The 17,107-nt window shown below is 55.1% G+C and overlaps 2 protein-coding genes across 2 annotated transcripts in view; one reads left to right on the top strand and one right to left on the bottom strand.

Annotated features, from left to right (window-relative positions):
* The window catches only part of DOCK2 (dedicator of cytokinesis 2), a 352,493-nt gene that overhangs the window by 155,328 nt on the left and 180,058 nt on the right, over positions 1 to 17,107 (bottom strand). The window lies entirely within an intron of this gene.
* Positions 1 to 17,107, top strand: part of INSYN2B (inhibitory synaptic factor family member 2B) — a 97,000-nt gene that overhangs the window by 65,232 nt on the left and 14,661 nt on the right. Inside the window, exon 2 of the mRNA XM_060197163.1 lies at positions 13,083 to 15,110. Coding sequence (XP_060053146.1) covers positions 13,804 to 15,110 — 1,307 coding nt within the window. The 5' untranslated portion in view covers positions 13,083 to 13,803. The remainder of the gene's footprint in view (positions 1 to 13,082; positions 15,111 to 17,107) is intronic.

Raw genomic sequence — 17,107 nt, 5'->3', positions numbered from 1 at the left:
ATGAATATTCTCAAGCTGCTTTTTCTTTTCTTTTTTTTTAACTTCTTTTATTTATTTATTTATTTATTTATTTATTTATTGGCCCCCCAGGATTATTGCTGTGGCTCAGTGTCGGCACTATGAATCCACCACTCATGGCAACATTCCTCCCCTTTTTTTATTTGACAGAGAGAAATTTAGAGGGAAAGGGGAAAGATAGGTAGATAGATAGATAGATTAGATAGATAGGTAGATAGATAGATGGATAGATAGGTAGGTAGATAGACAGATAGGTAGGTAGGTAGGTAGGTAGGTTGATAGATAGGTAGGTAGGTAGGTAGGTAGGTAGATAGATAGATAGATAGATAGATAGATAGATAGATAGATAGATAGGTGGGTGGGTAGATAGATAGGTAGGTAGGTAGGTAGGTAGATAGATAGATAGATAGATAGGTAGGTAGGTAGGTAGATAGATAGATAGGTAGGTAGGTAGATAGATAGATAGAGAGAGAGAGAGAGAGAGAGAGAGAGAGATACACTTGCAGACCTGCTTCTCCACTTGTGAAGCTTCCCCCCTGCAGGTGGGGAGTGAGGGTTCAAACCCAGGTCTTTGTGCATTGTGCCATGTGCGCTTAACCGGGTGCACCACCACCCGCCCTCTCCAGCTGCACTGGCCTTAGAGCCTCTGCTCTGAACAGCCCTTCCCCGTGCTTCAGTGATGGGACCGCTCCAGCCCCAAGTAGTGAAGACGCCTTCCCTGTGCGGCTCCCCTTCTCGCCCTGGTGACTAGGAAGCTCAGAGCCCAGCTGTGGTTTATGCCCACGTTTCCTGCTCTTCCTGAGCTTTGCTCAGCCCTCCCCTTCTTAGTCAGTCACAGCTGCTTTTGGTGTTACCTTCTTCTTGTAAAGGACCTCATTTTCCATCACCACTGCACACAGTGACTGGAAGAGGAATAAAGAAACCACACACAGGCCGGGGGTCTGAGGGTTCTGACAATGAGCCTCTGCTGTCTAGCCCCCATGTAGCTGCTGGCAAAAGGATTCCAGTAAAGCTCTCAGGCACCAACACTGTCTCAGGGCCCGTGAGCAGCATGTACGTGCGTCCCCAGATGCCCTCCCTCCCAACGGGGTTTGCTTCCAACCCCACCGGCTACTGAGGGAGCCCCACACTGCAGATGAGGAATCCAGGCAAAGGGAGAAGCCATTCCTGATGCCCTAGACCCAGGGGCCTGCCCCCAGGGCCATGGCCTTGTCCACCGAGTGACTGACACTGCCAATGCTATCAGACCTGAACCCTGGGCCGTGGTGTTGGAGATGCAGACAGACTCTCCCTGCCGCTCTGGGCCCCTGAGGTGCTGAATCTGGTCCAGAAGGGGTGGGTGCTGTGAGGTTGGGGGTCCTGTCCTCATAGCACCTTGCTGCCTCCCCCCTCCCCCAGCAATGGTTTCTGCGACGGGAGCTAAAGTCAGCGGTCGGGGACAGAGAGGCCACCCCATCTTTGGCCAGAGGACAGTGGAGTGTGGCCAGCGGCTGGCTTGAGACCCTGGTCCTTTGTGTGCAGGCCACTCTGCAGGCAGGGCCACCAGGGGACAGTGACCAGGCTAAAAGGAGGAAGAAGAGGCTCTGTACAGAGTGGGAGAAGGTCTTCCCATCATGCACCAGACAAGAGGCTAATAATCAGAGTATACAGGGAGTTCACCAAACTGCATCAAAAAGGCGGATGACGTCAGCCCCAAATAGCGGGGAGGACATGCACAGAATGTTCACCACAGAAGAGATCCAAAAGGCCAGCAGCCATGTGAAAAAATGCTCCAAGTCATTAACTGTCAGAGAAATGCAAATAAAGGCAACAATAAGATACCGCTTCACTCCTGTGAGAACGTCATACATCTGAAGAGGTAGTAACAGCAGCAGATGCTGGAGAGGTTGTGGGGACGAAAGAACCCTCCTGCACTGCTGATGGGAATGTCAATGGGTCCAACCTCTGTGGAGAACAGTCTGAAGAACTCTCAGAAGGCTAGAAGTGGACCTACCCTATGACCCTGCAATTCCTCTCCTGGGGACATATCCTAAGGAAGCCAACACACCCATCCAGAAAGATCTGTGTACATATATGTTCTTAGCAGCACAATTTGTAATAGCAGCACAATTTGTAAAACCTGGAAGCAACCCAGGTGTCCAACAACAGATGAGTGGCTGAGCAAGTTGTGGTTTATACACACAATGGAATACTACTCAGCTGTTAAGAATGATGAATTCGGGCATAGTGCAGCGGGTTAAGAGTATGTGGTGCAAAGTGCAAGGACCAGCACAAGGATCCCTGTTTGAGCACCTGGCTCCCCACCTGCAGGGGAGTCGCTTCACAGGTGGTGAAGCAGGTCTGCAGGTGCAGGATGATTATGGGGTGATCTCATTCAGGGACAGAGGTTGAGAAATAAGAACAGAAGGGGAGACGCCAAGGTGAAGTCGGACTGAATTTGGTGCATTGCAGCAAAGTTAAAGACTCAGGGTGGGAGAAGGTTTTTCAGTTCCTGGTGCCTGAGGAAGGAGGAGGCCCTAGGCTGGGGGTGAGAGTGTTCTACAGAAAACTGAGACATTCTGCACAAGTACCGACAACTGTACTTACTGTTTACTGGAAGCCATTAATCCCTCAATTAAAAATAAAGTAGGAAAGAAGGGAGGGAGGGGGCTGAGAAGCCTGATGAGCCTCGTGTCCATGCCCTGGGCCCGATGCTGCACTCCACACTCCAACCTGCCGGCCCTTCTAGAAGGAGGAAGCAGGCTGCCAGGCCATTCAGTGAGGGCAGGCGTGCTCATGGGGCAGCTCTGGCAGGAAACCACCTGCCTGGTAGTTGTAAGCCTGACATCTGCACTCCTGGGGCCGTGTGAGAGCTGGGGCTTTGGAGAGTGGAATCCTCTGTGTTTGGGGGGGGGGGTTGGGGACAGTCCCCAGGACTGTGCTACAGGAGATCTGCCTGCATACAGCTGAGTCCTTCCAGGGCATAGGGGAGACAGTGCACAGGTGACTAGATAGGAGCGGCTTCTTCCATCTCTTCTCTGAAGGCTGAGGAGGGGGCTGTGCCCACACCCTCCCCCACATGCCCTTCCCCTGCCTGTTGGGGAGGGCAGCGGGCAGATAAGAGGGAGAGGGAAAAGGAGATGGGAGGAGCAGGAGGGAGACTGAACAGGGATCTTTGAGGCCTCTGTGATCTACCGGTGGCCTGAGGAGCAGGGAAGGTCTTTGGGGCTGATTCATGGGGGAGTTTCACAGTAGCCTCTTCAGGATGCAGACACACATGGAGGGACAGGGACACACCGAGGCCAGCGATGGCCTGAGGTCCAGCATCAAGGTCTCCTGCTCCCCCCCCCCCCCACACACACACACAGGCACAGTCTAGGAAAGGAGACAAAGAGAGGCACAAAGGAGTCATAAAATGCCCCAGGCAGGGCTGGGGAGACAGCATCATGGTTCTGCGAAGTAACTTTCATGCCAGAGGCTCTGAGATCCCAGGTTCAATCCCCAGCACCACCATTAGCCAGAGCTTGGCAGTGCTCTAGTATCTATCTATCTATCTATCTATCTATCTATCTATCTATCTATCATCTATCTATCTATCTATCTCCTTTCTCCCCTCTGTATCTCTCCCTCTCTTGAAATAAAATAAATAATATATTATAAAAAGAAAAAGAAAACATATGCTGCAGACACTCTGGTCCTTTGGGACACAGCAGGCCTCACCCAACCAGTGATGGCTGATGGCATTTTCTCCTCCAGCCTTGTCACGTCTGTCCTCAATGGCATCTGTGTATCACAGCTCCTGCCAGGGACGTTCAGAAGCTAGACTCTGCCCTCCCTCTATGTGACCTGAGGCCAGCGTCCACTCGTAGGTGTGGTCAAGGTTCAACCGGTCAGCTGCTGTTCACTGAACACCTACTATGTATGTGCCCACAGACAAGGGCAGAGGAAGGCTGGCACTGCAGTTGAGCCCTGTGCTCCCACTGGCTGACGCTGCATCTGTTATTAGATCAGTCCATAAACTACCCCCTTGCCGTCTCCTTGTGAGAAGCCTGCAGTGTGGGCAGGCAGCCAGGCCCCAGAGCCTGCACTGCAGCTGCCTGCCAAGGCTCTACAGCAGGCTGGATGCTGGAGCATGGCAGAGCTGGGACCTGCTTTCCCAAGCCCACACCCCTGCTGGGCACCTCTGCTGGCCGCTGCCCCACCTTCAGACCTAGGCAGTCTCTCATCAATCAGTCTGCGGATCTGGCCCTGCCGGACCACACTTCCCTTCCTTTCCATGGTTTCCTTGTCCCTAAAATGGGAGTGACAGTGCTTTGCAGAATGTGTTCTGAAACCCACATGGGCCCGTGAATCTGAAAGCCAAGGGCCCATGGATGGCTCTTCTTTTGACCGGGAGTGTTAGTGCTAGGCAACCAAAGGTGCCTGGCCACTGCACAGAAGCGGGGGTCCCCTGGGACGAGAAAGCTCTCCCAATTTTATCCCCAGGGGGTCCTAGCCATCTGTGGGCTGGACTGCAGAAGTTCACCTAGAGTCATTAATTCAAAGAGAAACAGAGTCCCCAGGTGCTGAGATGGGGGAAGGAGTGTCCTGTCTGCTCTCATGGCAACCACACCCCCCACACTGAACCAGAAGTACAGACACCAGGACGTGGACAGAACCCCAGACTGTGTCCTGAGTTGCCCCATGCCCTGAGAGAGACTCCCTGCCCAGCACTGCCAACCACTGGCTACTTAGCTTCCTCAGCGCAAATGGATGGAGAGGGCGAGTAAGACATAGCCTCATAGCCTGAGTCTTGAGCACACACACCCCCCCCCGCCCCGCCACCACCCTGACACAGAGCTTGCTCCTCTGATGGTAAATCCAAAAGGGCTCAGAGCCCTCTGAATCTCTGAGCAGGCAGCATTCCCAGCTTCTGTCCCCAGGAAGAGTAAATCAAACACTCTAAAGTCCAGATAGTCTCAGCTAAAAGTGGTAAGAAAATGTCATGTGATAAAATAGAAATGCAGCAGGAGATGCCAGGAAAAAAAAAAACACCAAAAACTTCTGGAAAGATTTTCAGAGGATGCTGAGTGGAACGTGGAGGCATCGGGCCGCAACTCAGTTTTCCGGGGCGGGGGGGAGAGCCAGCCAGCCAGTGCAGCATCTGACTGTGGGAAAGGCTTGCCCCGGAGAGCAGGGGCTGGGGGTGAACTTTCAGAACTGACGCCAGGAGCAGCTAGGGCTTCTGGTTGGGGTCATGTGGAACAGAGGACTGTGCCTGCAAAGCTGGGGCCAGAGGCCTTTGCGGAGAGCCTGTGGATGTGTGCCATTAAGGCTGCACTGCCCAGGGACCAGGAGCACACGCTAGAGTTGCCGCGGAGGAGGGTGGCAAGGGAAGGGACTGGAGATGAAGGGCAGGAAAGAAGGAGAAGGGGAGGGTGTAGTTAAAAGGACGCCCCATAAACTCAGCACTGGCTAGCGAAGTGGAGGTGCACGATGGGGTATCTGGGTGTTTGAGGCCTTCAGTAGCACCCTCAGGATGGCATCATGGGGTCTTGCTTCCAGTTTCTCCCCCCTGCAACTTGGAAGGACCCCTCTAACTCTGGTCCCTCCTCTCTAAGCCAGAGGCAGAGCTCCCTGACCTTCCCAGTGGGGCCACATGGGATCTGAAGGTGCGCTGTAAGTTTTAAGGTCCGGTATAAATAGTAAGGCTGCTATTACTGCCTCTCCGGTGCGGGATGGAGAAGGGGCACGGTGATGTGTCAGCATGTACAGCCTTTTCTGCCAAGTGCAAACCAGGTCAAGAGCCTCCTGATTGGAACCCACCCACAGCTCCCCACTGCCCACGCAAGGGGGTTGGCTAACTGTCCCCCCCCCCCCCAGGCAGGTCTGTGCGGCTTCTTGTTTGTGGCTGAAGTCTCATGGCAGGTAGTCAGAGCTGCGGGTTGACATATTGTCTGTGACTGTGTCGTGTTCTGATGCATTAAGAGAGCTGAATGGTGGCAATGGAGTCTGTATGGGCTGCAGAGCAGAACACGGCAACTAGCTGAGACTGCAGCAACCAGCCTGCTGCTTCTCGGACAGAAGGCTAAAGTTACAATTCAAAGCCCCTCTGACCCCATGTAGGATCTGAACACGTGCAGCGAGTCAGGAATGCCCTGGCCTGTCAGCCCCAGCTCTCCAGCTCCCTGGACCACTCTCCAAGAAATGACTTTGTTGTCAGAGGATGTGGCAAGGCCTCCTTTGAGGGCTGCAGTAGGAATGGGGTCTCCTCCTTTCTTGTGACTTCTGCAGCAGGTAAACAGTGCCCGGGTTGAGACAGGGTCTCAGTAAAATTTAACTGGTGTAGATCTGAGGCAGAAAATAGAGCAAGAGACATGAAAGGGAAGTCATGGTTCACTGACCTCAGAGGCCTACGGATGATATAACCGTGATCACATAACATTGATGAGGAGAGTAAGTAGGAGGTAAGAGAATGAATTTGCCCTTAATTAATTAATGAGTCACACAAACATTTATCCCTCGCCAACTATGTGATTGTTCTGCTCTACAGAGAAAAAGGGGAAGGGAGCATCAAGGAATTATAGTTACTGCTTTGATCAGAAGTCACTTGAGGGGGTCTGGGTGGTGGCACTTGGTTAAGTGCACACAGTACTAAGTGCAAGGACCCATGCAAGGATTTGGGTTCAAGCCCCCAGCTTCTCACAAGCAGTTAAGTGCATAAGTGTCTCTTTCTCTCTCCCCCTCTATCTCCTCCTCCCCTCTCGATTTCTCTCTGTCCTGTCCGATACAATGGGGAAAAATGGCCACCAGGAGAGTTGGATTAGTAGTGCCGGCCCTGAGCCCCAGCGATAACCCTGGACACAAAAATAATGTCATTCAACGCTTCACCTCCATCAAGGTGAGGGTGGGCTGGGGGTTCAGGGTGGGCTGTGATCATTTGTGCTCTCAGGTTCCCTGCAGAGGAGGTCAGCAAGGTAATCACTGCTTGGGGAGACAGGTGTGATGCTCAGGAGAGATCCAAATAAAGGGAAAGGCAGGGTCCCCGGGATGTTACTGGCAGACACCCCCTCCCTTCAATCTGGCCAGGTGATCACTGCCCCACAGAAGGTGGGTGAAGCAAGGTCACCCCACAGTCTCCAGAATTCATAGCCTGAGCCGCCAGACAGTAATCCCAACAACAGCTGCCGTTGGCTGCACAAAGGTTGCCTTGCTTACGGCAGGTCTCAGAGTGGACGTTTCTAGTCCAAGCCAACTGTAGGGGAAAAGCCAGGGGCTCTTAGCCCTTCCTCATAAAGCCTAAGTGCATGGCAGAGAGTCTGTGGTCTACAGAGAGATGGCATTAAAATTAAATGTCCCTACATGGACAGTGGACACATCATCCCAGAGACCCACCCACTGTCCACCTGAGGCGTGTTGGGGACATCAGCACTTGGCTGGAGCTCAGTGAGTCACAGCCAGGGGAGGAGGCGCAGGGCTGACTACAGAGATCTACAGTTTCTCCGGCCCTGGGCATGCGCAGCGGCCATAGCCACCCCTGGGGAGCGATTCTGGATCCCGTCCTGGGAGTGAAATGGACCCTGACCACCGAGGCCCAAGAACTCCCTGTCGATCCATCCCCGGTTCTGGGAGGCCATGCAGAAGGTCAGACCAGCTAGGCAGGTGTGCTTCCCAAGACAGGCCCCTGCAGAGCCCTGCGGGGAGGGCGCCTGGGGGGTGCATAGCGCTGAGAGTGAATTGTGTGGTTTTGAAGACATGGAAATGTTTACATTTGCTCAACTTCCCTGGTTGTGTCTGAGACATCAGAATGAGTCTCCTCATTGGCTCAGCTGTCTGAATCGTTACTTTGTACATTTCATTCTTTATCAGAGGTAACCCACAAGCAACAGAGGGACAGAAAAGTGCCCAATCTGAAGTCAGTCCTATGATGAGGAAAATAGGTGATGTCTCACCCAGCTCACTGAGGATGATGAAAATAACTATGAGGAACTGACCAGACACATGGGCAAAGGGCTTCTTCTTTCTCTGCCTCTCCCTCTCCTTCTCCCACTCCTCCTTCTCTTCCTTATTCTTTTTCTCCTCCTCCTCCTCCTCCTTGACAGGACAGAGAGAAATTGAGAGGGGAGGGGAAGGGAGGTAGAGAGAGAGAAGACAGACACCTGCAGACCTGCTTCGCCACTCATGAAGTGTCCCCCCTGCAGGTGGAGAGCGGGGGCTTGAGCCGGGTCCTAGCGCTTGGCAGTATGCACGCTTAACCAGGTGTGGACCACCTGGCTCCCAGCAAGAGGTTCTGATGAAAAGCATTAAGGGGCCGGGGTGTGTGTTGGGGGGCTGGGGACTGTCCATTGGTAGAATTTTCTGGGAGGAGAAGTGGCAATATGAAGGGAGACTAAAAGTCTGAATGCTTTAATTCACTAAGGCTTCTGGGGACTTATTCCAAGGAGATAATTAGACAAGTACTTAGAATTCACATACCAAAAAAAAAAAATTATTTATAGCACTGCTGACAATACCAAATATTTGGAAACAACCTAAATACCCACAACAGGGCACTGTTTAAATATTTAGATCTCAGGGCAACCTGACATCCAAATCCTGTTAGCTTCCTCCGAGGGCCGGTGTGAGTCTGGGAGCCATAGGCAGAGCTTCTCTGGGTTGTTGGTGGGGAACGGAGCGCTGGGCAGGCAGCAGGTACACAGTCACACACTTTCCACGGCAGAACAACACCACCAAGCTGCTTTCAGGGTAGGGAGGCCTCAGGAGATGTCTTTTCTTCCTCCATTTATCTACAAAGGGGCATCTCTGGGGCTCAGTGCTGGCACTAGGAATTTATCATTCCCGGAAACCATTTTTTCTTTTTTTTTCTTTCTATTTTATCCTATAGGATAGAGAGAAACTGAGAGTGGAGGGGGAGATAGAGAGGGAGAGAGACAGAGACACCTGCAGCCCTGCTTCACCACGCACGAAACTTCCCCTTCTGCAGGAGGAGAGTGGGGACTCGAACCTCGGTCCTTGTGCATAGGTATGTGTCCTTCACCTGGTTTTGCCACCACCTGGCCCCTCCACACTATCTCAGAATTTCATGGTCAGCACATGATGTCTTTAAGAACAGGAAAACAGGACCAGCAAAATAATTCACCTGGATGGTGGGCTGGTTTGCCATGGGAGTGCCCCAGGTTCAAGTCAAGCCTGCCCCCACCCCCCACACACCCTGCACTGAAGGAAGTTTCCACTCTCTCCTGCCTCTCTGTCTCTGATCTAAAAGTAAATGGAAATTTAAAAGGCAGATAAGACATGAAAAGCAAGATGGACACAAGACATAAAAAGACATAAAAATAAGATCAGACGGGGAGTCAGGTGGTAGCACAGCGGGTTAAGTGCATGTGACACAAAGCACAAGGGCCGGCTAACAATCCCGGTTCGAGCCCCTGGCTCTCCACAGGCAGTGATGCAGGTCTGCAGGTGTCTGTCCCTCTCTCCCCCTGTCTTCCCCACTTATTTCTATTTCTTTCTGTCCTACCTAACAATGATGACATCAATAACAACAACAATAACAACTACAACAACAATAAGAAACAGCAACGACAACAAAAGGGAAAATAAATTTTAAAAAGAAGACATAAAAAAGCAAGTTTGGGAGTTGGGCAGCAGCACAGCGGGTTAAGCGCAGGTGGCGCAAAGCACAAGGACCGGCATAAGGATCCCGGTTCGAACCCCGGCTCCCCACCTGCAGGGGAGTCGCTTCACAGGCGGTGAAGCAGGTCTGCAGGTGTCTATCTTTCTCTCCTCCTCTCTGTCTTCCCCTCCTCTCTCCATTTCTCTCTGTCCTATCCAACAATGACAACACCAATAATAACTACAACAATAAAACAACAAGGGCAACAAAAGGGGATAAATAAATAAAATAAATATAAAAAAATTGAAAAACAAAAAACAAAAAGCAAGTTTATTCAAGATGGAAGGGAAACACCTCAAGGGAGTAATGCCTTCTCCCTGGAGGGTATTACAGAAGCAGGGCTGAAGCCAGCAGAGTGGAGAGAGCCGCACTCCTGCCTGGCACCCCCCAAAAGGAGGAGCCCTCCTCTCGGCTCTGGCTCCTGGGGAGGGCAGGAGGCCCAGAGGTGAGGGCTCAGTCCCTGGCTCGCCCAGCTCAGTTTCCCACCTGCAGGAGGACCACTCAGCCCACTGTGGCTCATTTTCCTCATTCCTAAGGCAAGGGACGGTGCGGACAGCACCTGCCTCTGGGCCTGTGCCGAGGATGCAGGCGGAGTGGACAGAAAGCAGCCTTCACGGTGCCTGGTACGTAATCAGTGCTCACTGCACGTGAGCCTTCTCAGAGCCTCACGTCAGATATTGCAGCCCAGGTGAGTTCACACTCCCAGGATGCGGCACTGACGAACAGCCACGGAGAAGGGGAGGGAGCGAGTGGGCAAAGACACCCACAAAAGGAGGAGACAGAGGGATAGGGAGGCTTTGCAGCAGACTGGCCGAGGGGCCCGGGGGCTCAGTGGAGTCATGCCTGGGACTTAACCTTGAGGGTCTGAAAGGCTCCTTCTGTGAGGCCGTTTTAAGGATCCAGTGCTGAGTGCCAACGCAGGCAGAGTGATAACAGCTTCCTGGGTGTCTGCTCAGCCTCCCCACCCCTGCACCTTACTGGGTAGTGAGCTCCCCGTCACTGGCAGGCTTGAAGACGGTGATCAGGAAGACTGAGTCAGGGACCGAATGGAGGCACCACTCTCTCCCTGGTGTTGATGCAGGGAGAAAGATGGCATAAGCGAGGGAGGACTGTGCCCCCCAGAAAACTATCAGAACACCCCCCACCCTCCACATATTACACAGAGGCTCAAAAGTGAGCACTGCCCCAAGCCCTCCTGCCAGAAAGGACTACTCGGAACGCCAGGAGTTGCAGCCTTGTCTGGTGAGCTGACATCTCGCTGGCATTGGAGACTAAGCCTCTCTTTTCCAGGACCTGTCACCCACCGTCCCCCATCCCAGGGGCTAAGTTGGTGGCTCTCGAGGCAGCTGGGAGCAAGGAAAGCTGATGCCCCCCACAGGCTTGAGCTAGTGATTTCTGGGGGGGAGCAGAATCTGGAGCAAAAAGGCTTGGCGTGCACCTGCAAAATTAGCACCCCGAGCAGCAGCGTGAAGGATCACCCAGAAGCACAGTGCCCAGGCTCCCAGAAGCCACAGGCCCAACCTCAATGACAAAGTCAAAGGTAGAGGCTTCCTCAGAAAGGCCCGTACATGTGTGCATGGTCCTGTCACTCTCCTGGCTTTTAAAAACGCTTGAGTGGACCCCAGAAAGCTTCAAACCCACCTCAGCCCAATGCATGGGGCCCTGCAGTGCAGCACACTGGTGTCCTTTGCTGTGGCTGGGCCAGGGGACTGTCCCCTGCACCTCCCCAGTCCTGCAGGGGCCTTCACACGTAGACCACTACCACCTGTCCCACTCACCACATACATCCCCAGGGGATGAAGTCATAGCCTCTAGGGTGAGAAGCCAAACTTAGAGATCACAGCTGCGGAAAACTCACAGCTCTTCCACCAACTGCCTGCCCTCTCTCAGCCTCAGTTTCCCCATCAGTCCGGTGGGAACCACTCTTCTGTCTGGTACTTTTGCCTCCAGCTGCTGGGGCTCAGTGTCAGCAATATCCACAGCTTTTGTGTGCCTCCTCCCAGCCCTTTTTAATCCAGAGAGAAATTGAGAGGGGAGGGGGAGATAAAGAGAGGGAGAGAGAGACAGACAGACACCTGCTTCGCCACTTGTGAAGGAGCGGGGGCTCGAACCTAGGTCCTGACAGGTATCCTTACATGCAGTATTATGTGTGCTTAACCAGGTGCGCCACTGCCTGGTCCTTGGGACCACAGCTCTGCACTGGACTGGAGTAAGGGTTACAGGAGATGTTGGGGTCAGGGCCATGAGCAGGCAGACTGCTGGAGCTGGAGCAACAAGGCTTAGAGTGCACCTGCAGAGTTAGCTTCCCGAGCAGCAGCGTGAAGGGGTGCCTGCAACAGCTTAAGTCCTGACCTGGCTCCCTCCCTCCCTGGGTGTCCTTGGGCAAGTCACTTAAACCATTCTGGGCCTCCTCAGCTTCTTCAGCCGGAACGTGGGGAGGAGAGCAACTCCCGCCCAGCCGGAGGTAAGAGTTAAGGCTTGGAAAGTGCTGAGGCCAGCACCTGGAGCCTCCCAGTGTCCCTGGTAAATGAGAGCGGCTATGATGAATGCCTGTGAAGCCCTGGGCGTGGGGAAAGTAAGTGCTCAATAAATGTGGGCTGCTATTATTACAAGGTGCGCTCTCCGCAGAGGGTTTGGGGCACATTTATCTCTGGGAAAGCAATTATAAAAGGAAAGGGGGGCGGGGGGGAGACTTGCATTCCTGGGCAATAGTCGGAGCAGAGAGGACTAGCAGGTGTCCCCAGAGGTTGTGAGGGGAGATATGCTAGGACTTCCCAGCTCCCATGCACCACCTAGGTACTCGCTGGCTTCTAAAGGACCTGCTTTTGTCTCACCCACTCCCTAAAGGTGCTCAGGCATCACTCGTGTGGAGTGGAGTGAACGCTTTGCTCTGGTGTGTGTATGCGTGTGCGTGTGCATGTGCGTGTGTGTGCAGGGGCCAGGGGCCGGGAGGCGGGGGGTGTTTACTATGTATGTGCACTGGCAGGGCGGTCACTTAAGGACAGCTGCAAACTGTGCTCTCCAGGGTCCTGGTGAAGCCTGCCATGCAGGGGTCAGTGGGCAGGGCCCCCAGAGGAAGGGACACACGGGTGGTGGCCTCGCAGGTGAATGGGGTTGTCCGGTGATGCCAGGGAGTGGAAGGAGAGAAGGTGGACATGGTACCCCTGGGTCCTGCATCTGTGAGGGGCTGGCTGGCGCAGGGACAGTGAGCAGGGTGCTGGTGGCCCTGGGTCCTGCATCTGTGAGGGGCTGGCTGGCGCAGGGACAGTGAGCAGGGTGCTGGGACCAGCTTTGCCCTGGGTCACCCACTTGCAGGCCCTGAGCCTGGGGAGGGGAAGGAGGCAAGAGAGAGAGAGGCAGACAGAGACAGAGATACCTGGATCCGTGGAGGTCGGGTGCTCAGTGGCATCTGCTGTCTCTTCCCTTTCAGCCTCACCTGGGCTGCTGCCAGCTCTTGAACCCTGACCCTGAGGCTCTGTGAGTGACTGCTGCTCTGGGCTCACTGGGTCCCCAAGATGCTCAGCCAAGACTCCACGAGAGAGCTCTGCCCTCTGAAGGCCCTCAGTGCTCTGTGAGATGATCGTCTCTGTGGAGCCCAGGAGAGCAGCTTGAAAACCACCAGGCACCGGTGACTGGCATCAATGCCCACCCCCAGCACCTCCTGTCTGCCTGCTCCCACATTTGGGAAAGAAGGGGAGCTTGACTTTGCGGGGTGACTGGCCTGGAAGCAGATGCCAGCTGCCGGCAGTAAGCAGTGTCCTTTTGGAATCCCCAGGCTGGGTCTTGGTGGCACTTCTGCCGTCGTTTTGCTCAAAATGATTTGTCTCTCTGGGGACCTGAGCCACCTGCTGGTCTCCCCAGCCGAGCCGCCCGCCCACCCTCAGGGACCAGCCCTCATGTAGCCATCGGCCTGGTGCTCTGTTTGTCTGAGTGGCTGCTGGATGAAGTAGCACCTGGACGGACAGACAGGCAGACAGTGGGGAAAAATCCCAAGGAGCTAGCTGCGCCCGGCTGGAATGGCCCAGGAGTCGGTGTGGCCCGGGGACCGGGGAGCGGCCCCTGCTGGCTGGCAGTGCCGGCTGGGCGGAACCGGGAGGACCTGAGGAGATGCCCCTGGGAGCAGGCACTGGCCCCGGCTGTCTCTGAGCCCCATGGCCCAGCCCGGCATGACGGTGCGGCCAGCACTCCTGAAGCGGAGCAGCCTGGAGTCGGTGGAGCCGGATAGGCCCCCTCAGCACCGCAGGAGCAGGTCCCAGCAGGTGCGCTTTAAGGAAGATGGGGCTGTCCCCATGCCCTCAGGTCCCGCCCTGACGGGTGGGCACTGCCACCTCCCCGCCTCCTACTCACTCTCCTTCCCCAGGACCCTGGGGACTGGGGGCTTGCTGGACGCGGCCGTGCAGACCTCCCCAGGTCTCAGGAAGCACTGCCCGGCCTTCAAGAGGCGGCGGCTCAGGGCCAGCAAGTCCCTGGTAGAGATGCCCGAAGCCTGCGGGCCTCAGCCCAACGGCGGGCTGTGTGAGCGGGACGTGGTGTCCACCGGGCTGGCCTGTCTGCGGCTGGCCGGGCAAGTGGATGATGGGCCTCGTGTGACTGGGGCAGCCCACCCTCTGCCCCCCGGCGTGCCCAGAGCCCAGAGCAATGGGCCGGTCAGCATATGTCTGGCGGCAGGGGTGTGGAGGCCCCCCGGCATAGCAACAGCGGCCACCCAGGTCCCCGATGAAGATGCTTATCACAGCCCTCCCTGGGGCACTCAGGAGACTTCTTGCAGCCCGGCTGAGATGGTCCGGGTCGGCACTCCTACACCCCCTCCGGCTGAACCCTGTCCAGGTGACCAGAGAGGAGAGTCTACCCTAGACTCGCAGAGCCCCCCCTCCTGCCCCAATGCCACCAGCAGTGCCAACCACAAGCGGGGCACAGGGAAACTCAAACCCCCATCAGTGCTTCTGCCCAAAGACAACCCCGGCGGCCAAGACCTGGAACCCTCGTCCTCTCAGCTGAAGGCAACCTGTGTCTCCTCACCTCCACCGAGGACTCGCAGCTCTCCCCCGCCCGGGCCCCCCAGCCAGCCAGCCCCCCCAGGGGGGGCTTCAGACTGTCCCTCATTGAGCAGCCCCCACAGGGACCGGCGGTTACCTAGGCAGAGTGGAGTGTTGCAGGGGCCTGCCCCCCAGTGTCAGGAGCAGACGTCCAGGAACCCCACCCGACCGGACACCCCAGAAATCCTCAACTGCCCCAGAGGTGGGCGACCCCCATGCCCGCTGCCCAGGCCAGGGGGCCGGCTCCAGGGCCACAGGGAGGCGGGGGACGGCCACCCCCTGCACCTGGCACGGGGAGAGCTCTGTGACCTGCAGGGCCGGCTACATTCGGTGGAGGAGTGTTTGCACGCCAACCAGGAGAAGATCAAGGTCCTGCTGAACGTGATCCAAGACCTGGAGAAGGCGCGCGCGCTCACCGAGGGGTACGGACACCCTGCTGCCTATCTCTGGGCTGCTCAAAGGCGCTGGGCTGACCCACAGGCCCGGCGGGGGGTGGGGGAGGGGCTGGCCTCCTGTAGTGAGATGTACCCAAGGTGCTGGGGGGAGGCTCCTGCCCCTTTATGAGCATCTCTCTAGCAAGGCCACCTTGACCTAGCCTTTCAAAAAAAAAATCTAACTTATTTATTTATTGGATAGAGACAGAGAGAAATTGAGAGGAGGGGGCATAGAGAAGGAGAGAGAGGGGCCGGATGGTGGCACACGTGGTTAAGTGCACACATTACAGTGCACAAGGACCCAGGTTCAAGCCCCTGGTCCCCACCTGTAGGGGGAAAGCTTCACGGGTGGTGAAGCTGGGCTGCAGGTGTGTCTCTGTCTCTCTCCCTCTCTGTCTCCTCCCTCCTCTTTCGATTTCAATCTGTCTCTATTCAATAATAAATAAATAAAAATATTTTTTTTAAAAAGAGACACCTACAGACCTGCTTCACTGCTCAGAGCATCATCTCTCCAGCAGGTGGGGAATGGGGGCTTGAACCCAGGTTCCTGTGCACTGCAGCAGGTGCCCTAGACAGGGTGTGCCACCTCCTGGCCCCTGGCTGGCTGCTTTTGTTTCCAAATATGGGGTGCAGGGGGTGCAGAGGCAACAGGCTTACAAGCGAAGTCCCTCTGATAGATTCATTTATTTATTGAGGTGAGACCGGGGCCAGGGCATCACGCCAGCACACACAGTGCCCAGGACTGAAACTGGGACGCCATGCACGCAAGGCCTGTGCTCTGCTGATGCAAGCCCTCACGGCTGCTTCAGTGTTTCCTTGCTATTTTTCTTTTTAAGATTTAAAACATTATTTTTCTTTTTAAATATCTTTACTATATTCTATCTATTTTATTTTTAGAGAGAGAGAGAGAGAGACCAGAGTGCTGCTGATCTGTGGCTGATGGTGATGAGGGGGATTTAACCTGGCCAGGACTTTGGAGTCCAGGGCATGAAGCCATTCTGCAGAACCGTCATGCCGTCTCCCCTGGTCCTACTTTATTTCTAGGAAACAGGAGATGAGAAAGGTCTGTGGGAGCACTGCTCAGTCTGGCATCAGGCCCCAGGGGCCTCAGGTGTGCAAGTCCTGTGCTCTGATGTTGAGAGCCCCCCCATGAGTTCACGAAGATGGGGTGCCTGCCTGCCATTGGAGAGGAGAGCCTGTGGGGGCTCCCCACCCCTGCCTCCCAGCAGGTCACTGCACTCGCCCAGCCAGGCAGTAAGGCCCCTGAGCCACAGGGACTCAGTGTGTGTGTGTGTGTGTGTGTGTGTGTGTGTGTGTGTGTGTGTGTATGGGGGGTGGCAAGGGCTCACTGTCCACTGCAATAACCACAGTCAGCCCACAGCTCACCAGCTCAGCAGAAATGAAAACCTCTCTATGTGCTCCTGGGTGTTCTTTGCCCAGTCTGGGAGGGAAGTCAGTGACTTGTGTGTGTGTTTGGGGGGGGTCCCTTTCTCACCCCTCAAAATCAGGGACCCCTCAGGACACACACACACAGAGATGGAGGGGAGGGGTTAATACAGCTGATCAGAACTGAGGAGAGAAGCAGGAGGGATTAACTGGCATTTTGCTGATGGGAATCAGAGTCTCCGTTGCCTTCTGGGAAAGAAGCACAGTGGTAATCCTGAGGGGGACACACTGAAAGCCCCTCTCCCCTGGCGGGGGTGGGTGGGTCGAGCTCTGTCTGAGTTCAGTAAATGAAGCCCCTCGGCCTTCCCAGCCAGCACCCAGGGGCAAAACTAGCTGACTCATCTCACGAGACTGTAGTCAGCATGAAAAAAGCCACCACTCTGGGCGGGCCACGTGCCTGGCATTTATAGAAGTGTGAGTCCGCTGCGGTCTGCTCAGAATAGGCGACTTCCAGAGAATGAGTGGGTAGGACCATCCTCCCTGCCACCACCCCCACACACACCTTGAATCTTTTGCCTGAGGACTTATTTAGCAAGTGC

The sequence above is a fragment of the Erinaceus europaeus genome, chromosome 9 (genome assembly GCF_950295315.1).
Source record: "Erinaceus europaeus chromosome 9, mEriEur2.1, whole genome shotgun sequence".
Classification (NCBI taxonomy): domain Eukaryota; kingdom Metazoa; phylum Chordata; class Mammalia; order Eulipotyphla; family Erinaceidae; genus Erinaceus; species Erinaceus europaeus.
Note: the sequence above shows the minus strand (reverse complement) of the source record. Positions and strands in the feature narration are given on the sequence as shown.